General features: G+C 44.4%; 1 protein-coding gene across 1 annotated transcript in view; it reads right to left on the reverse strand.

Moving 5' to 3' along the window:
• Positions 1 to 21,930, reverse strand: part of PIWIL4 (piwi like RNA-mediated gene silencing 4) — a 273,504-nt gene that overhangs the window by 219,994 nt on the left and 31,580 nt on the right. Inside the window, exon 3 of the mRNA XM_088455729.1 lies at positions 7,736 to 7,861. Coding sequence (XP_088311855.1) covers positions 7,736 to 7,861 — 126 coding nt within the window. The remainder of the gene's footprint in view (positions 1 to 7,735; positions 7,862 to 21,930) is intronic.

The following is a 21,930-nucleotide window of genomic DNA, read 5'->3' on the forward strand; positions in this document are numbered from 1 at the left end:
CCACAGGATCACTAGGAGACTCACCCTCTGACTAAACCGCAAGGACTTGCAGCGGAGAAACGCGTAAGTCATTTCCTTTTCACCATCAGCTGGTTCTTCACTATTTCAAAGAACGAACGGCCTTGAGACTGATGAGCGGTTCAGCTATAACATCGGGAGTGCATGCACAAGATCACTACTAGCCAGCAGAGCTAGAACATCTGTGGGAGTAAGGTCCGCGACATTTTCTTTACAACTGACAGATCATTATACCTACCACCAAAAGCCGGCCGGCGGTAATGTATCATTATTGAGACCAATCTATGTCAAGTAGTCTCTATCATTCTCCCACTTCTGTGTGCATGGACAGTGCTGTTATCATTAGGACTGCGAGTCCTCACCAATGAACCTGTGTTCAAGAGACTTTTAAATATATTTAGCATACCAGTGTTCTTCTACCTGGTGCTAATTGAACACATCAGCAATAAGTACTTATTTAAGTGAGATTACGTCAGTGTGTGAGTCTGAGTTAATACACGAATGGAGACCATTCTTGGTCAAATGGAGCAAGGACTGTAATTAACTTGAATGTTTATACATATGTGAAGGAGCCTTGACACAACGGGTGATCTGTATCAATTACTTGTTTGGAGGCTGATGTTCATTGTGGAATCACATTGAAATAGTGCTACATTCAATACAGGTCACCAGAGATACCTTCTGCAGGGGCTATCCGTTGTGACCTTTAAAATAATACTGAACCAGTCTGTATGTAATTGTTTTGTATTGTGTGTGATATTTTATATTTTTATATTTCTTGTCTTTTGTGCATCATGTAATAAATTGTTTATTTAGCGCTCTTTGTCTGGATCTAGTCATAAGCTTCACAATACCACTGGGATAACAGTCATATTAATCTATTTAGGGACAGTATATCCAGATCTACATTTTGTCGGTTGGTTTTAGGTGTGTTTACAGGTATAACATTTCTTAGGAGCAGCTTATTTTTTAGACATTACATTTAGATTCATCCCTTTTATGCACCTGAAATTTATGTGCAAACATAATAATCTTTTGTTTTTAGGCAACTAAACGTTCCTTTTGCCAAGGTGGTATATTCTAAAAAACAAGAGATATGGTAAGAACTTACCTTTGTTATCTCTGTTTCTACGAAGTCCATAGGGTCCACAGGGTTGACCTTGGGGTATAGGTTGGGAACCAAATCCGGGCACCACGCAGTTAAAGCTTTTAGCTCCCAGGATGCACTTGGGTCCACTCTCCCTATAACCCCTCCCCCCAGCCAGAGGCACCTCAGTTTGTAAGTAGCCAAACGCCGGAGGAGGAGAGAAAAAGAGAGAGAAAACTGGAACACTCAAGAACCATTCTCACAGAAAAGGAGACGGGAAACCGGTGACCAGTAACACAGCCCATATGAAGCCAGGTGCGTCAGGACGGGCGCCCTGTGGACCCTATGGACTTCGTAGAAACAGAGATAACAAAGGTAAGTTCTTACCATATCTCTTGTTTTCTACTTCAAGGTCCATAGGGGGTCCACAGGGTTGACCTTGGGGATGTCCCAAAGCAGTTCAACCATGGGTGGGGACGCTCCTGTGCTGAGAGGAGAATCCGCCGCCAAAAAGGAAGCATCCTGAGAGGCAAAGGAAACCAATGCCTAGAACCTTAAAAAAGGTGTGGACAGAAGACCACGTGGCCACCTAGCAAGGCAAAACAGCCAAGGCGCCACAGCGAGCCGCCCACAAGGGTTACATGGCCCGAGAAAAAACAAGCATCAACAACAGAAAGGCCTACCCATGTGTAGGCCCCTGAAGAAGACATACGAGGCCATCCAGCCAACATTTGGCCATAGGCCGGCCATCCTTTCCTGTTAAAACCAGAAATCTCAGACCACCAATAAGGAGTCCGATTTCCGTAAGGAACTTGAACGGATCACATAAACCCACAGTCAATGAGGCCACACCAGCCGAGAGGACTGGGGACTGAATGGCCGTACCATAAGTTCCAGAATAATATGGAACCTAAAAATCACTAAGAAGAAACACAGGGCGAGAGCAACTCACACCCTGACATGATGCCCTCCAGAAGAGGGAGCCACATGAGAACGCTCCCAATTCCGACACTCACCTGGTCGATAGAAACACCCTGAGAGAAAGAGAGAGCCAAAGCAATAGACCATGTAATGGCTATCACAACCAGCGGTTCCATTGACTGTCTCCGGAGGGAACGAAGAACCACTACTAACTCCCAAGGAGCCCCTAGGGAGGATAAATGGAAGCATAATCCAGAAAAACACTCCAAAGGATGAACTGGATACCAGAGTGGAGCAATTCCACATCTTAACCATACTGACAGTGTAGAGATCCGCACTGTCAGGAAGGCCATGCCGAGGGTGAAACCCAAGCCAGCCGGAAGGAATGCCAGAATATCTGGAAATCCTGGACACCGGAGGATCATATCGACAGGTACGATACCATAAGAATTATGTATGCCACAGTCCGTGGCAGATGCCAGCAACGTCTGGCCTATCTGCTCTAAACATCTCAATGAAGACAGAGCCAGGGAAGCCCTAGGACCACAGTAGGGGCGCAGTCAAAGACAAACGATCCAGGTCTAGGGAAAAACAAGGACACTGAGACAACAGGTCCAGATAGTGAAGCAGTAGGAACGGAGCATCGATGAGGAGACTCCGAAAATCTTAGTACCAGTGATGTCTGGGACGAACTGGAGCCCCCAGAAGGAAAGCCCCTCCGTCTTGAATTAAACTTCCGAAGACCTCGAGGAAGAAGGGAGACCGGAGGACACAGGTACACAAAGTGGAAGGACCACTTCACAGACTAAGAGTCACTGAAGGTAGCTTCAGTACTCCTAGAGCTGGACTATAACACCGGCAATGTGTGATAGAGTCAGAAGGCCATAAGGATCAATCACCTCAAGGAGGCCCCCTCTGCTCACCAGGAGTTGAAACCTCTCTTGGAGAAGAGACTAGTCCCCGGAATGCACGTCGTGACGGCTGAGGAAGCCCGCTTCCCAATGGAGAGCTCCGGGAATGAACACTGCAGAGTTGGCCAGGAGAAGACCCTTGGACTATGTCAGAATGTATGACATTCCTGTCATTGCCACCCAACTACCAGTGTTGCCTACATGGAAGCCACTGTTGTGACACTGTCGGACTGAACCTATTCAGGTTTACCGTGACATATGGGTTAGGCCAGAATGAAGGCCCAAGACAGCCTAAAGTACCAACAAGTGAAGTGGCAGGGCGGAAGCGACAGACGTCCAACTGCCCCGAAACGAATGCGGACCAGACACTGTCTGTAGCAAAGAATACCCTGGACGAGATGGCCATAGCCACCCGGACAGAGACCGACTCGCCTCCGGAGAAAGCATCATCGTTCGAACAGCGATCCGATGGAAAAAACTCAATCCATCTGGAGAGAAGTCAATTATGGCAAGGCCTGGAATGGAACTGAGCACATTCCACCCTACCAAAAGGTAGACACTCTGGTAGACCGCGCATCACAAAGAGTAATGACTTATGTCGACTGCGTAGACATCCGCACACTCCAAGTTGAAGAGTGGAGATCTTGTCCTACGCCAGAAAAATTCTCAGATTCTGAGAAGCCAGCAGTGCTCCCAGATGAAGAAAACCCTGTGAGGGATGCAGGGAGGACTTTTTCTCCGTTGACTAATTATCTGTGCCGAGAAGAATCCACGGTTATCCTGACCTGGCGGTAAAGTACCTTGGTGATCCTGCTAAAAGCAGGAGGCCGTCCAGAGAAAGGAGCATTCGGATACACTGAACAGGTGAACTGTCAGAAAATCCATAAAGCTGGTAAACCCCGGTGGAGTTGAGGACAGTCCCAAAAGGCAGAGCCCGAAACTTACAAGTGTTGCTGTGACAGCAAACCTGAACCCATGCTGATGAGAGGGCTCTGTATGTACCCGTAGGTACGTATCCTGAATACTCAGATATACCATAAAATCCCCAGGTTCCAAATGTCGGATGATGGAGCATGAAGGATTACAGGAGTCCAGGCACCCTTGGAATCTGATTCAGGGATTTGAGACAGAGTATAGGCAAATGAGGACCAGTCGGTCACTGCCCCAGAAAGAAAGTAGAACAACCAGTCCCTCGCTGAGATAGTGAGGCTGGCCGAAATAGCTCTGCTTACCGCCAAGACTGTATAGCTTTCTGGGAATGTAAGGCCCTGATCGGGTCTGAAGAAGGGCCCGTGTAACAACGCCTGTGAGGAGGCCGCCTGAGCACTGAGAGGCCGTTGAGAATCAGTACCTCACTCTGGAATTCCCCAGATGTAGACCTGTCTCGTCAGGCTGAAGGTTTATCCTCAGGCGTAGCAGCAGGGTCGTCCGTAAGTCCAGGACTGCTTGGTACTGAATATGGTGGCCCCCGTGTAGGCCGACAGCCTAGGAAAAAACAGGCCTTTAGGCTGACCCTGAGGACAAAAAGACTTAACAGAGTTAGTCCGAATGTAGTGGGAGTAGCTAAAGACAGTATCTCTCCATACTGCCAAAGATGCAACAAACTTGTCAAGGTCAGGACTAAACAAGATCTTCCCCATGGAAGGAGTCTGCACCTCTGCTTTCCCATAACGTAGCCATAGGGTATTGGATACAGTTGCAGCCGAAACCCTGAAAGTTAGAAGACCGGCATCCCATGTAGGTAATCCCACACGACCACTGCATATTTTATGTGAGCGGCAAAAGACATTTGAACCCCAGACGTGTTGGAGGGAAAAAACGTTACAAAAGCATCACCATGCGATGGCCATGGTAGGACGGGCAACAGGCCCGAAAACGAGTACATTGATTTCAGGCAAAGCCACCACCTACGGATCCGTAAAATCCGTCCAGGCCGGGATGGGAGGCGTATTAATGCAAATCCACCCCAGAAGGAGATTCCATTACTTGTGAGGACCCTCAGGGAATGGGAAACAGGAGGCCTTTGTGACTCCTCGTATCTGGCGACAGCCAGACTCCCGCCATGAGATCCACCCGCTGGGCAGAAACGGGAAATGTATGATACAGGTGCAGGATCGACATTCTCTATATCCAGAATGAACCTGGCTACCAGCCCCAAAGCAGGGATAATAATACTTGAAATCGGCTCCCCCCATGTGAGAGGGAAAGAGCCGAATACACCATCCAGTTCACGGCAGAGCCACTGGGAAGTAACCACAGGGTGTATATCACGCCATTTAGTATTTTGTAGAAAACGACATCCACCAGGGTGGCCGTTGTGGTAATGCCTGCAAGGGGAATGACAGAACGATGTGGTATCGGAGGTAATTCATGTACTGTGAAAAACCCCGGCAGGGAGCGATAGTCTGTGACACAGGGGTAAACTGCAAGAAATTGCGAGATACCCCGAGTTGAAAAGGGCAGTATGGTGAAGTAACTCCAAGCGAGTGACGACAAAGGGGCCCGCCCGGCGATCCTCAAAGTAGAGGATTCTGAGAAATAAACCGCCCTTTAAGGGGGTTGTGCAAGGGGCCCGGCACCAGATGGCGCCGCATACATAAACCTTTCTGAGTTAAAATCCTCCGCACTAATTCCTGCAGGCTATGACTTGCAGGATAGCAATAATGGGTGCAGTATCGTGTGCAATCTCCTGGTCAGATATATTTGACTATCTTGACGGAAATATTAAGCAGCGCCATACCGGTCCTGACTAATGCTAAGAGTAGCTGCAGGGACCCATTATCAGCGTATGCAACACACAGTTCCATCTAAAATATGGCAACGTGCAGCACGCAACAGTATGTGACAAACCTCACAAATATTAACAAGTATATATATGTGAGGTCTCAGAACCACCCCAGGTACACCTGTATTAGGGCAGATAAAGAAAAGGGATAGATATACGCTGACAGGTGAGAGAAAAAGCAGACAGTCAGCACTAGCATAAGTCACATACAATGCAGACATATATACTGTACATACATAAGCATGACATATAATATACTGCACAATGTCGCTACATTCAACTGCCCAGATTCAGTGTCTGGGAAGGCTATAGCGCTGTGTACACTCACCCAAAATGGCCAGGTACGCAGGGGGACTGGGCTCACTGTCATCCTAGGAGTTCTGCAGCACCGCCGAGAGATAATGGCCGCTGGAGACCTCAGAAGAAGCGTGGCCCGCGGAGGAAGCAGCTCAGCGACGCCAGACTGTAGTATTGAAAGGCGCGCTGAGCTGAGGGGAGGAGCCTCTAGACAGGGAAGACTTCCTCCCCTGGCTAGCAATTAACCCCCCGGGATGCCGGTTCCCGCTGCCGCTATAATCCCTGGTGGGCTGTGGACACGCGGGGTATGCCTCCATGGAGGGGGAGCCCGACGCCACCACTAGCGCCTCCGGTCTGTCCCCAGAGACCAGAGGCATAAGGCTGCATGTACACGCGGGTCACCGCAAGCGGTGACCACGCGACTTACCTGTCCCCGTCGATCCGGCAGCAGCCCAGGGAGTCCTCCAGAGTCCGGCTAGTACAGACTCTGGGGTCCCGCTGCGATCCCCAGATCTGTACTGGCGTCGCAGCGCCGGCGGGGTGTAGGAGCGGCAGCTTAGACGTCCATTGGACAGTCTGATGCTGCCGTTCTGAATAGTAAAAAATTAATAAAATAAAACTCTTTAAAATAAATTATAGGCTTAGGGGCTGCTAAGCAGCCTCCCTGCAGTAACGGTGACCCGACTCCGGCCGGACACCAACTTAAACTGAGGTGCCTCTGGCTGGGGGGAGGGGTTATAGGGAGAGTGGACCCAAGTGCATCCTGGGAGCTAAAAGCTTTAACTGCGTGGTTCCCGGATTTGGTTCCCAACCTATGCCCCAAGGTCAACCCTGTGGACCCCCTATGGACTCTGAAGTAGAAGCACCACTTGGTAACAATTCATTAAAAGTCTTGTTTTCAGGATTTCCTCATAAGCACATGGAAAAATAAACAGTCAATATATTACCTCCAGGTATAGGCTCTATTGAGCAAACGTATCCAGGTAAAAGTAGTGTCCAACCTCTACGGCTATTAAGGGGCGTCCCCCTAATGCAAATCAAGGTAACTTGATAACGGGTCCAGCCTGACTCACCCTCCGCTAGTAAAGTTGACAAGCGGGAGAAGCTATGATCGCAGTGCCGCAATTCAATCCAGTCTGTTAGCCGGAGCGCTGGCCGCCGCTGCTTCGTCAGGTGCAGTGGTCACGATGGTCACAGACTTCTGACTGCTGTAAGCCGTTCAGGTGGGAGGATACCGCACAAAAGAAATTCAATTCAACAGGAACAACTACACGTTTCAGTCACTTCTGTGACCTTTTTCAAGTTGCAGATAGCACTACAAACGTGCGCACACATCGCGCCATGTGATTACCTGCAGCAGCATACGCTACAGTACGCTATGGCGCACACTGCGATCGCACCATGCAATCCTATGGAGTCGAGGGTGCGAACACAGTGCAAGTATCAGCTCACGGGCGCACGCCTCACGCCATGCGTGGCGTAATTTGCCGCGTACGCAGCAAAGATGTAACGGGGCACATATGTCTACCCCTTTGTCTTAAAACAAGCAAAACAGCGGCTGTTTGTAATAACGGGAAATGTCCCTTTTTTGTCCACTTGAAATTTTGAAATAAAAATGGTGTCAATAAAATACCAGATTAGTTTCAAACACAAACAAGTAACCAGTCACAAACTCTGAATATAAATATTAATAAAAAAGAATAAAAGCAAACATACCCGTCTTACGATCTTTTACGTGAGCCATGGTCTGCCGGGTGTTGATACCCATATCTTGTATATTACGTCCAAGACGTCGACCCCTCTCTGCAATTACGTACCTGCCATCTCCAGCCGAGACAGTACCTAAAGACGGTGAGATGGGAAGGTGAGTGCAACTGATCTGTGGGATTCATAGTTATACAAGGATCACTGAGCAGTTCTGAGATATTATCTGATTGAGCTGAACAACATGGAACGTAAATACAGACACAGGGGTAAATGTAATAGCCTGCGAAATGCTTACATCGTTCAGTTCCTGGCAAGTTTTGAAAAGGGAAGTGCTCTTACTAGCAAGACTCGGTTAGTAAAAGCACTGCCCTTTTAAATATTGGGCATAAACATGAACAGATTGACAACCCGACACTTAATAAATAAACCCATAGAGGACTTCACCTATAGCAAACACCTTGTTCTTAAAGCTGGACACACTTACCGGTAGTCAGATGCCGCCAGGGCATAGGCTGTGGATAGTGAGGCTTATAATTAATAGGGTATTATTATTATGCTTTATAGTGCCAAGAGGGTTCCATAGCGTCTTACAACGTACATAATCAGAAACTATAGGAACAAAACAATAACAAAGAAGTGACTAACAGAATATTGCAGGACACGGACAAAGTTCATAAACATTGCTGGAGCAACAGTCAATAGTACCCAAATAAGCAGCAGGGCGGCCAAACCCAAAGGTTTGGTGCTGTTATTGGCAGTGGGGAGGAGATGATCGTATAAGTGAGGGATGGACAAGCACATGAGGGGAGAGGGCCCTGCTCATGAGAGCTTACATTCTAAAGGTATTAGTGAAGTTTATATGCAGACAGGACACTGACCAGACATTAATGGATGTACTCAGGCGTATTAGTCCAATAAGAACACAGAGTATATGAGAATAAGACTTCTCATATAACTTAATCACAATGGAGTAAGCTCTATTAATGCTGTTATGCAGCAATAAATGTTTAGTAGCATGTGATAAACCGCTAAGTAAAATACTGTATGCAGACTTCTGTATAAACTACAAATGTACCCCAATATCTTGAATGTAGTGAATGTGTAGAAATAGACTTTCATGTTCATAGAGATAATAAATCAATCTAATAATACACACCAAAGTCAAGAGATGTGATTGTGGTAAAAGAGTGGTCACCTAGTAGGTGTATAAGAGGCCAGGTAACCTTGTTGTAGTTTATATATTGTCAAATAAGTACTAGAACTGTCAGCAACTGGTCATGTCCATAATAAAACAGGTGTTGACCCCCCCCCTTCCCCCGTGTTTCACCTTGGGTCTCAAAAAAATATATGGAACAATGGTTAGCATTACTGCCACACAGCACTGAGGTCTTGGGTTCGATTCCACTATGGTCCTATCTGTGTGGAGTTTGTATATTCGCCCCATGTGTCCGTGGGTTTACTCCGGTTTCCTCCCAAAATTCAAAAATATATACTGGTAGGTTAACTGGCTCCTGACAAAAAAACTATCCCTAGCGTGTGTGCGTGCATGTGGGCAGGGACTGATGTAAATGACGGGATACTCTCTGTAAAGTGCTGCGGAATATGTGTGCACTATATAAATAACTAGCGATAAATAAAAATGGTAGTATATAATGTAAGCAGATTGAGATAGCTGAGAATACAAAGCACAGACCCTCCAATTTGTAACAATGTTCTTCCATCGGTTCATGGATCAGGTACTCTGCCATCAACAAAATTATTTATCTGTATAGTGTATACAGACGACAGTCACATTTAGGGCCTGAATCTGGTGCCGGTATGCAAATGCCGATGTTGATGGAGTTACTGCGCACGCATCTAAGTCACACCTCGCATGCGTCCTCACTTTGTTCGTACAGAGTCGCAGTTGCTCACACAAAAGTGTTTTGAAAATGAATTGGGCGTTCCTGATGGGTGACTGGAAGTTGGTTAAAAGACATACAGAGATGGGCCATGTTATGAACAAGTTATGGGGGTGTCACTGGCAAGTGTTTGCGTGCACACAGGCTCAATTGTTCAGTTTGGAGGCCATACTCATATGGATAATCTGCACCTCCCACAGGGCTGGGGCAAGTTTTGATGATGTGGCCGATGCTGGCGTCTAAAGACTCGCCAGGTGGTATTACAGCATCTAAAGATGCTGCAAGTGGGCGTCTCAGTCCTTGTACACTCACACACAGAAGTACACCAGGGAACTTTGTAGAGCCTTCTGCAATTGACCCTCGTGTGTCAAGTTTTGTGGGATCACAGAGATACTCTGGGAGGGTCCTGTCCTTTAAATCAGAAGCTCTATCACCAGCAGCCCTGGAATGTTTGGAGTGACCACCACAAGATGGGTGATCAAGCAGGGATAAGGGGGTTGTCGAGATTATGTAATGGATCACAAGATATTAGGCAACATGTAAACATTTATGTTTAAGTGTATTTCCTTTAAGTACCAGCATGGTCACCTGTGATTGACCCTTGAAGTGTAATGTCCAGCTGCAGGGTTAATAATTTGACTGAGAAGATGCCAGGTGAGGGAGAGGCTGTAAGATTTATGTACAGCCCATTAGGACTACCAGCAAAGGATCCAACTAACAGATGATGGTAAAATTATGGAGTGTTATACATTCCAGACTTGGAGGGGTATTCAATATGAAACATAAACTTCGCTGTCGAAGTTTACGTTTCATATTGGAGCTTTTACCTGGGATAAAGTGTCGGGCGCCCCCGCTTATCCCCGTATTCAATATGAAACCTACGAAAACGGGAGCCTGCGAAGTGGGATTTGCGTTAAATTACGAAATTTTCCTTAAAAAAATTGTAGGACCCCCCTAAAGCTGTAGAAACATGGGGGATCACTATGGGTACCCCCGTTTTAGCCTGCAAATGAAAGTCGGGGATTTAAATAGCTGCGGCAGGTGTTTTTTTTCCCGACATTGAAGAAGAGCACTTAGGTTTTTTTTTCATTTTTTTAAGTGGTCCCATCAAATTTGGGGTACATGAAAATGGGTACTAGCATATTTTTATGTCCCTAAAGTAATTTTTAAAAATTCTGCAACTGTGCACCTGCCGCTATTAATCTATTCTAGAATACACCTGCCGCATATTTGCAGAATAGCCCTGAACCTATTTCCCTATTGTTAAACAATTTTTTCCCTTTTTTTTTTTTTTACCCCAATTTTTAAATTAATTTTTTGGGGTGTCCCTATTTTTTTTTTTTTGACAGTTATTTTTATGTCATTTCCAGGGGTGCAGGCTATTTTTTTTAAGCCTGCATCCCTAAACCCCAATTCTGCACTTTTTTTCGCCACCTATTCAGTGGTGAAAAGTTATCCCCGTTTTTTTTCAAAGACTTTTCGAACCTGCGAAAAGTCTTTGAAATTTAATATAGTGTAAAACTAAAACCTGCGATAATAACGTCATAGGTGCGATATTAACGGAAAAACAAGAGTTTTCGCTCCATATTGAATTCCCCTATTGGCCTCCTCACCAACATAAGGTTGGTTTGGGGAGCGTCACCCCCAGCCAAAGAAATTTTGTGTTGACAAACAGGATCTTGGCTAATTTGAATTAACACAAAAATTTAAGTAAGGGGGACAACCTGACATCGTGATAGGGATAAATACCATATCCCACATGCAGCTTTGTACAATTCGTTGGAGCCAATGTGATATTGAGAAGTGCTCAAACAGATTCAAGTAGGCAAGACTGTTCTTTTTTTTCTTTTTGTTTATATGAAAATGATTGCCTAAGATTGTCTTTGTATGTCATTGCTACACACCTGTACAATCACACTCTCGATGCTATGTTTCCATCGACTATACTTCCATTCGGAAATCATGACCACAGAGTCAATACGCATATGCACACCTATAGAATCATAATTATTGAAATAAAATGATTGTACCACAGCACACACTCACTCGCAGTAGGTGTACCAAGAATCACCATAATGGGCTTCAAAGGGGCATGATAAAAACAAACTCCAGGAAGAGGAACAGCGACATTTTCTACACGACTGCTGAGGTTTGAAAACATACGTTCATTCGTTTCATTCCCCATTGTGAGTTTGAGAAGAAGGGAAGCTCGTGTTTGTATTGTTGCTGCTATGGTGACAACACTGCAAGCTATCAGGACCAAAAAGGGGAGCAAGAATCAGAGTGGCTGGACCAAGGATTGGCGGCGGAGACAAGACCCCCTTCTCCCACATGCCTTTGGTTCAGGAGATACGTGAGAACAACCCTGATGACTTCAGGAATTTCTTATGTATGGATGATCCATCCTACCAGGAGCATCTCTGCCTGGTCAACCCGCTCATAGAAAGGGAGGACAACTATAAAAGGAGGCCCACTTATGCTGAGCAGAGACTGGTGGCTACGCTGTGCTACAGATGTGCCCAAGTTCATTGTGACTGATCTCGCCACAAACATGCACGTAGATCCCGCTATGTGCCACGATACCCTATGGTGTGTCCCCGATTGCGGGAGTGCATCTCCATTCACTCCTATGGAGATGCAAATGCGCGTCTCTGAACGCGGGAGTCTGTCTCACGCCGCGCATGGCACAATTCGCTGTGCAGATTTAAGTTGAATTGATAGTCCCATTACTTTTGGCCCCTTAAAAAGTGGGAGGCACATATAGAAACCGTTGTAATTCCTACACCGTTCATCTGATTTGGATGTAATTACCCTCAAATTAAATCTGAAAGTCTGCAGTTAAAGCACATCTTTTGTTTCATTTCAAAGCAATTGTGGTGGTAAATAGAAGCCAAAATATGAAAATTCTGACAATGGCCCTCATTCAGAGCCGCTCGGTAGCAGCAGTACGCTCATTGCGTTCCGATGTTGAGAAACCGCGCATGCGTCGGTGTAACACTGCGCATGTGCGTACGGCAGTTTGCGAGCTTTTTTTCACTCGTTCGGCAAATTGCGAACAGGAAGTGACATGTCAAATGTGATTGACAGAACAGGCCGTTTTTGGGCGTTGACGGGGGTGGAGATGGGAAAACGCAGGTGTGGCGAGGCGTTTTTGGGGCGTACATAAATTAGCTCATGCGAACATCAAATGTGTTCGTACCAAGTCATACGTCACTGGCTGATCCTCTTTCCGTTCAAACTGCTCGCACAGCTTGGGGTGTGGATTACTCGACCACAATGGCGATGGTCTTGTCCTCTGGTCCGGGCCTCCTCGATGTTTCATCGATTTATCACGGCTTCCCAGAAAAACAGTCAACTTTGGATTGAAAACCAGCTTGTAATGTGTTTTGAATTTTTTTTTTTTGGGTTAGCACAAAACCGTACGCAGGTGAAAATCTCAGCTGCTAATTTCAGGATTACACAATCAATTAGCGTATATTTTAAGCTATGTTCTTTACAATTTTTGGGGGGTTTTGTGATATTGTAACAATATTGTCATCATGTTTGTGTGTATTTTAACCTTTTGCATTGGCCTGGAGAATTTGCATATTTTTTTTTTTCAAAGTGTTCCTTAAAGAAACATTTTTTTTTCAACCTTTTTATTTAAAACCTTTTGTTTTAAACCTTTTTTTAAAAACTTTTTCTTATCGACCTTTTTTTTTGGGATATGATTTCGTTTTTGGCTTGTGGTACAGGATTAACTCTAAACCATTTTTCAAATAATGTCACAATACAGTTGAGAACATTTTTAATTTTTTTTATTTACTCAACACATTTTTGCACAAATCATGTGCATTTTGCCTTAAAAGTTTGGGGTCATTGTTACCCACTAATATTTTTTACAATTTTCAAAAAAAAAATGCCAGTTTTGGGCAAAAATCAACAACAAATTAAAAACAATTCACAAGAAAGGAGAGGGAAGTTTTGGCCCTTAAGGAATATGGGGCAAGCACAGAAGTAGTTTGAGAAAAGTGGCCAGTGCTGTCATCATTTCTTTCCCCGTTTGGCTGGGGTAGGGTGGGCGCCAGATCGGCTCCGGGATGTCATCTGGCTGGCCTGGCCAGAGGCAGATGTTGTGGCCTCTGGACTAGGCACATTTGGAGGAATGGCTGTTGTTGTGCCAGAGGTGGAGGATCCAGATGTTCCGGCAGGAAGGGCGGTCGGCTCCACCATGTGCTGGCGAACGAGCTGCTCCGGGGCATTGGCGATTCTGATGTTGGCCCTGGTATTTTCAGCCAGGGCCTGACCAATGCTCACGTTGGCCGCCGCATTTTGCTCCAGGGCCTCAGCCACCCGTAGCAGACTGACGTCCATCCTCTGCAGAATCTCCGTATGGTAATCCGATTTAAAATTGAGTTCTGTGGAGTAAGCTCTATTAATGCTGTTATGCAGCAATAAGTGTTTAGTAGCATGTGATAAACCGCTAAGTAAAATACTGTATGCAGACTTCTGTATAAACTACAAATGTACCCCAATATCTTGAATGTATTGAATTTGTAGAAATAGACTTTCATGTTCACAGAGATAATAAATCAATTCAATAATACACACCAAAGTCAAGAGATGTGATTGTGGTAAAAGAGTGGTCACCTAGTAGGTGTATAAGAGGCCAGGTAACCTTGTTGTAGTTTATATATTGTCAAATAAGTACTAGAACTGTCAGCAACTGGTCATGTCCATAATAAAACAGGTGTTGACCCCCCCCTTCCCCCGTGTTTCACCTTGGGTCTCAAAAAAATATATGGAACAATGGTTAGCATTACTGCCACACAGCACTGAGGTCTTGGGTTCGATTTCCACTATGGTCCTATCTGTGTGGAGTTTGTATATTCTCCCCATTTGTCCGTGGGTTTACTCTGGTTTCCTCCCACAATCCAAAAATATATACTGGTAGGTTAACTGGCTCCTGACAAAAAAACTATCCCTAGCGTGTTTGCGTGCATGTGGGCAGGGACTGATGTAAATGACGGGATACTTTCTGTAAAGTGCTGCGGAATATGTGTGCGCTATATAAATAACTAGCGATAAATAAAAATGGTAATATATAATGTAAGCGGATTGAGATAGCTGAGAATACAAAGCACAGACCCTCCAATTTGTAACAATGTTCTTCCATCGGTTCATGGATCAGGTACTCTGCCATCAACAAAATTATTTATCTGTATAGTGTATACAGACAACAGTCACATTTAGGGCCTGAATCTGGTGCCGGTACGCAAATGCCGATGTTGATGGAGTTACTGCGCACGCATCTAAGTCACACCTCGCATGCATCCTCACTTTGTTCGTACAGAGTCGCAGTTGCTCACACAAAAGTGTTTTGAAAATGAATTGGGCGTTCCTGATGGGTGACTGGAAGTTGGTTAAAAGACATACAGAGATGGGCCATGTTATGAACAAGTTATGGGGGTGTCACTGGCATGTTGCTGAAGTGTTTGCGTGCACACAGGCTCAATTGTTCAGTTTGGAGGCCATACTCATATGGAAAATCTGCACCTCCCACAGGGCTGGGGCAAGTTTTGATGATGTGGCCGATGCTGGCGTCTAAAGACTCGCCAGGTGGTATTACAGCATCTAAAGATGCTGCAAGTGGGCGTCTCAGTCCTTGCACACTCACACACAGAAGTACACCAGGGAACTTTGTAGAGCCTTCTGCAATTGACCCTCGTGTCAAGTTTTGTGGGATCACAGAGATACTCTGGGAGGGTCCTGTCCTTTAAATCAGAAGCTCTATCACCAGCAGACCTGGAATGTTTGGAGTGACCACCACAAGATGGGTGATCAAGCAGGGATAAGGGGGTTGTCGAGATTATGTAATGGATCACAAGATATTAGGCAACATGTAAACATTTATGTTTAAGTGTATTTCCTTTAAGTACCAGCATGGTCACCTGTGATTGACCCTTGAAGTGTAATGTCCAGCTGCAGGGTTAATAATTTGACTGAGAAGATGCCAGGTGAGGGAGAGGCTGTAAGATTTATGTACAGCCCATTAGGACTACCAGCAAAGGATCCAACTAACAGATGATGGTAAAATTATGGAGTGTTATACATTCCAGACTTGGAGGGGTATTCAATATGAAACATAAACTTCGCTGTCGAAGTTTACGTTTCATATTGGAGCTTTTACCTGGGATAAAGTATCGGGCGCGCCCGCTTATCCCCGTATTCAATATGAAACCTACGAAAACGGGAGCCCTGCGAAGTGGGATTTGCGTTAAATTACGAAATTTTCCTTAAAAAAATTGTAGGACCCCCCTAAAGCTGTAGAAACATGGGGGATCACTATGGGTACCCCCGTTTTAGCCTGCAAATGAAAGTCGGGGATTTAAATAGCTGCGGCAGGTGTTTTTTTTCCCGACATTGAAGAAGAGCACTTAGGTTTTTTTTTCATTTTTTTAAGTGGTCCCATCAAATTTGGGGTACATGAAAATGGGTACTAGCATATTTTTATGTCCCTAAAGTAATTTTTAAAAATTCTGCAACTGTGCACCTGCCGCTATTAATCTATTCTAGAATACACCTGCCGCATATTTGCAGAATAGCCCTGAACCTATTTCCCTATTGTTAAACAATTTTTTCCCTTTTTTTTTTTTTACCCCAATTTTTAAATTAATTGTTTGGGGTGTCCCTATTTTTTTTTTTTTGACACAGTTATTTTTATATTGTCATTTCCAGGGGTGCAGGCTATTTTTTTTAAGCCTGCATCCCTAAACCCCAATTCTGCACTTTTTTTCGCCACCTATTCAGTGGTGAAAAGTTATCCCCGTTTTTTTTCAAAGACTTTTCGAACCTGCGAAAAGTCTTTGAAATTTAATATAGTGTAAAACTAAAACCTGCGATAATAACGTCATAGGTGCGATATTAACGGAAAAACAAGAGTTTTCGCTCCATATTGAATTCCCCTATTGGCCTCCTCACCAACATAAGGTTGGTTTGGGGAGCGTCACCCCCAGCCAAAGAAATTTTGTGTTGACAAACAGGATCTTGGCTAATTTGAATTAACACAAAAATTTAAGTAAGGGGGACAACCTGACATCGTGATAGGGATAAATACCATATCCCACATGCAGCTTTGTACAATTCGTTGGAGCCAATGTGATATTGAGAAGTGCTCAAACAGATTCAAGTAGGCAAGACTGTTCTTTTTTTTCTTTTTGTTTATATGAAAATGATTGCCTAAGATTGTCTTTGTATGTCATTGCTACACACCTGTACAATCACACTCTCGATGCTATGTTTCCATCGACTATACTTCCATTCGGAAATCATGACCACAGAGTCAATACGCATATGCACACCTATAGAATCATAATTATTGAAATAAAATGATTGTACCACAGCACACACTCACTCGCAGTAGGTGTACCAAGAATCACCATAATGGGCTTCAAAGGGGCATGATAAAAACAAACTCCAGGAAGAGGAACAGCGACATTTTCTACACGACTGCTGAGGTTTGAAAACATACGTTCATTCGTTTCATTCCCCATTGTGAGTTTGAGAAGAAGGGAAGCTCGTGTTTGTATTGTTGCTGCTATGGTGACAACACTGCAAGCTATCAGGACCAAAAAGGGGAGCAAGAATCAGAGTGGCTGGACCAAGGATTGGCGGCGGAGACAAGACCCCCTTCTCCCACATGCCTTTGGTTCAGGAGATACGTGAGAACAACCCTGATGACTTCAGGAATTTCTTATGTATGGATGATCCATCCTACCAGGAGCATCTCTGCCTGGTCAACCCGCTCATAGAAAGGGAGGACAACTATAAAAGGAGGCCCACTTATGCTGAGCAGAGACTGGTGGCTACGCTGTGCTACAGATGTGCCCAAGTTCATTGTGACTGATCTCGCCACAAACATGCACGTAGATCCCGCTATGTGCCACGATACCCTATGGTGTGTCCCCGATTGCGGGAGTGCATCTCCATTCACTCCTATGGAGATGCAAATGCGCGTCTCTGAACGCGGGAGTCTGTCTCACGCCGCGCATGGCACAATTCGCTGTGCAGATTTAAGTTGAATTGATAGTCCCATTACTTTTGGCCCCTTAAAAAGTGGGAGGCACATATAGAAACCGTTGTAATTCCTACACCGTTCATCTGATTTGGATGTAATTACCCTCAAATTAAATCTGAAAGTCTGCAGTTAAAGCACATCTTGTTTGTTTCATTTCAAAGCAATTGTGGTGGTAAATAGAAGCCAAAATATGAAAATTCTGACAATGGCCCTCATTCAGAGCCGCTCGGTAGCAGCAGTACGCTCATTGCGTTCCGATGTTGAGAAACCGCGCATGCGTCGGTGTAACACTGCGCATGTGCGTACGGCAGTTTGCGAGCTTTTTTTCACTCGTTCGGCAAATTGCGAACAGGAAGTGACATGTCAAATGTGATTGACAGAACAGGCCGTTTTTGGGCGTTGACGGGGGTGGAGATGGGAAAACGCAGGTGTGGCAAGGCGTTTTTGGGGCGTACATAAATTAGCTCATGCGAACATCAAATGTGTTCGTACCAAGTCATACGTCACTGGCTGATCCTCTTTCCGTTCAAACTGCTCGCACAGCTTGGGGTGTGGATTACTCGACCACAATGGCGATGGTCTTGTCCTCTGGTCCGGGCCTCCTCGATGTTTCATCGATTTATCACGGCTTCCCAGAAAAACAGTCAACTTTGGATTGAAAACCAGCTTGTAATGTGTTTTGAATTTTTTTTTTTTGGGTTAGCACAAAACCGTACGCAGGTGAAAATCTCAGCTGCTAATTTCAGGATTACACAATCAATTAGCGTATATTTTAAGCTATGTTCTTTACAATTTTTGGGGGGTTTTGTGATATTGTAACAATATTGTCATCATGTTTGTGTGTATTTTAACCTTTTGCATTGGCCTGGAGAATTTGCATATTTTTTTTTTTCAAAGTGTTAAAGAAACATTTTTTTTTCAACCTTTTTATTTAAAACCTTTTGTTTTAAACCTTTTTTTAAAAACTTTTTCTTATCGACCTTTTTTTTTGGGATATGATTTCGTTTTTGGCTTGTGGTACAGGATTAACTCTAAACCATTTTTCAAATAATGTCACAATACAGTTGAGAACATTTTTAATTTTTTTTATTTACTCAACACATTTTTGCACAAATCATGTGCATTTTGCCTTAAAAGTTTGGGGTCATTGTTACCCACTAATATTTTTTACAATTTTCAAAAAAAAAATGCCAGTTTTGGGCAAAAATCAACAACAAATTAAAAACAATTCACAAGAAAGGAGAGGGAAGTTTTGGCCCTTAAGGAATATGGGGCAAGCACAGAAGGAGTTTGAGAAAAGTGGCCAGTGCTGTCATCATTTCTTTCCCCGTTTGGCTGGGGTAGGGTGGGCGCCAGATCGGCTCCGGGATGTCATCTGGCTGGCCTGGCCAGAGGCAGATGTTGTGGCCTCTGGACTAGGCACATTTGGAGGAATGGCTGTTGTTGTGCCAGAGGTGGAGGATCCAGATGTTCCGGCAGGAAGGGCGGTCGGCTCCACCATGTGCTGGCGAACGAGCTGCTCCAGGGCATTGGCGATTCTGATGTTGGCCCTGGTATTTTCAGCCAGGGCCTGACCAATGGTCACGTTGGCCGCCGCATTTTGCTCCAGGGCCTCAGCCACCCGTAGCAGACTGACGTCCATCCTCTGCAGAATCTCCGTATGGTAATCCGATTTAAAATTGAGTTCTGTGAGGAGTGCCACTGCCTGCGAGGGGGATTGCCCAGGACTGGCTTCTGCAGGGTCCTCAGCCGGATGTACTGGTACCTCCCCTGCAGAGCCAGCAGAAATTCTGCGGCCAAGGCTCCCCTCTGGAGCAGACTCATCCGCCTGTGTCTCTGTGAGAAAAAAGAGAAAAGAGGAACATTACAATCTACATATTGTCACAATAACATTTCAGAGTTGGATACATCACAACATTTACCTGGGACAACATGAGGAGCCGCAAAGTCTGGCATGTCCGTATCCATGTTGGACACGCCAAACACCTCCACATCCTGCACACACCCCTGTGCCAGCTCTTCCAAATCATTCAACTCCAATGACACAGGGGTGGGACCCCCTCCTGTCCCCCTTGCATGCTTAGCCCTGTCAGCCATTTTTTGCTTCAGGCGATATTTGAAGTCTTGCCATTTGTGGGTGAAAAAGTAGGCATTATTCCTGCATTTTTTTGCCCTTTTTTTTTTTTGTGTTAAAGTTTTTACTTACCGGCGTTTGACATCCCGGGCTAGATGGACATAATCACCCACCCTATTGACAGCACTGGTTATCTCCTCCCACATTCTCCACTTCTGGCTTACACCCATATTCCTGTCTGCCTGTGGCAGGATATCCACACACTTCTGAACCAAAACCTCCATCTCCTTTCTTGTGAATTTTGGCTGCCTTTTCTTTTTTGCAGCTTTGGCTGGACCAGCAGCCTCTTCCATGTCATCCTCAACACCTATTTACATTAAATTAAAGTAAATTTGGATGTAAAACTTTTAATATATTCTGGTTCTTAATAATCCTTGATTACAAAAGAGAGAAATACTTACCGGCCGCCTCTTGGCCATTGTTTGGCTGGTCAGTAGCCATTTTGCTTGTAAAAGCTTGAACTACACCAGACCGTTTGTTTTTTTCAGTGACATATTTATACATGCGTCCTTAATTTTCGACCGCATCATTGATTGTGCGTTCCTATGATCCGTCCTTAATTTGAGCGGGTAATGAAACACTATTTATGGCTTTTGGCGACTCTAGACGAGGTGGCGGGTGTTGATTGTTGGAGGTTTCGTGTGTAGGAGTGTATTGTTGGAGGGTTTACTGTTTGGAGGCGTTCTTTTGGATTAGTTTCGAGGCGCATTTTTTTTCCTAAATTTCCGTTCGCATTTTTTGTTGTGGTTATTTTTGAAATTTATATCTTTTTAGAGTAAGTTTTTTGACGTTATCCTGTTTTAAATTATGGCTCCACAAAATGTTTTTGCTTATTCATAAAATAATTTATTTTAGTATTTTTAGTTTTTTTTTGGCTGGGCCCCAAAGAAGTTTTTGGACTGTGACTTATTTATCGTGTATTGGTAAGTTTTGATTATAACTGGTTTTTAAAATGTTCATGTATTGTTGCTCGCATATTTTGGACTCAGTAAGCTTTTTTTTGGCTTTTATCAGAGCGTAAAAATGCGAACTATTTAGCGCACTTTTGTTTCCTTACTCCCCTTTGTAAAAATGCGAACTATTTAGCGCACTTTTGTTTCCTTCTTCCCCCTTGTAAAAATGCAAACTATTTAGCGCACTTTTGTTTCCTTCTTCCCCCTTGTAAAAATGCAAACTATTTAGCGCACTTTTGTTTCCTTCTTCCCCCTTGTAAAAATGCGAACTATTTAGCACACTTTTGTTTCCTTCTTCCCCCTTGTAAAAATGCGAACTATTTAGCGCACTTTTATTTCCTTCTTCCCCCTTGTAAAAATGCAAACTATTTAGCGCACTTTTGTTTCCTTCTTCCCCCTTGTAAAAATGCTAACTATTTAGCGTATTATTTTTTTGCTGCTTTTTTTCAAAGACAATTTTGTTAGTCCTCTCAATGTAGGTTTATAATTTTTCCAATTGTTTCATCACCCTCTATATTTTAGTCCATTTTCAACATTCTGAAGAGTTCAAAATGACCACCCCAAATTCTAAACAAATTTTTTAATGTTGAAATGTAAGTTGTTGCAATCATGACAATACCCCGGCATGTAAGCATCTTTGGATTTTAACGGAAAGATAAGTATATTTTTTATAAATTAACATTCAACATACATTAACTACATTACTTACCTTTTCAGGTTGATGTTGGTCGTATTATTTTGGCCATGCTTCCGGAAGCCGACCAACCTCAATCTCGTCCCAGGCATAGGCATCGTAGGCGTGCAAGGCCCCAGATATATAGAACACGTGTCACCCTTTTTGGAATGCCCGATGATGTTTTAAGACGATACCGTCTTCCTCCACAAATCATCATAGACACTCTCTCATTAATAGAGAGTGATCTTGAGCGGCAAATTGACAGTCCTACAGCAATACCACCACTTACGCAATTTATGGCGGTGTTACATTTCTGTGCCTCAGGATCCTTTCAAACCACGGTGGGAATAGTGGCTGGAATCTCCCAATCCTCCTTTTCTCGGATCCTGAGGGCAGTGATGGAGGCCCTTTTCAAGCACCTCCATCATTTTATTAAAATGCCTTTGGATATGGCTTCCCTTAGTGTGGCCAAGGCAAATTTTTA

Source organism: Taudactylus pleione, unplaced genomic scaffold (assembly GCF_031769625.1).
Source record: "Taudactylus pleione unplaced genomic scaffold, aTauple2 ptg000667l, whole genome shotgun sequence".
In the NCBI taxonomy this organism is placed as follows: Eukaryota; Metazoa; Chordata; class Amphibia; order Anura; family Myobatrachidae; genus Taudactylus; species Taudactylus pleione.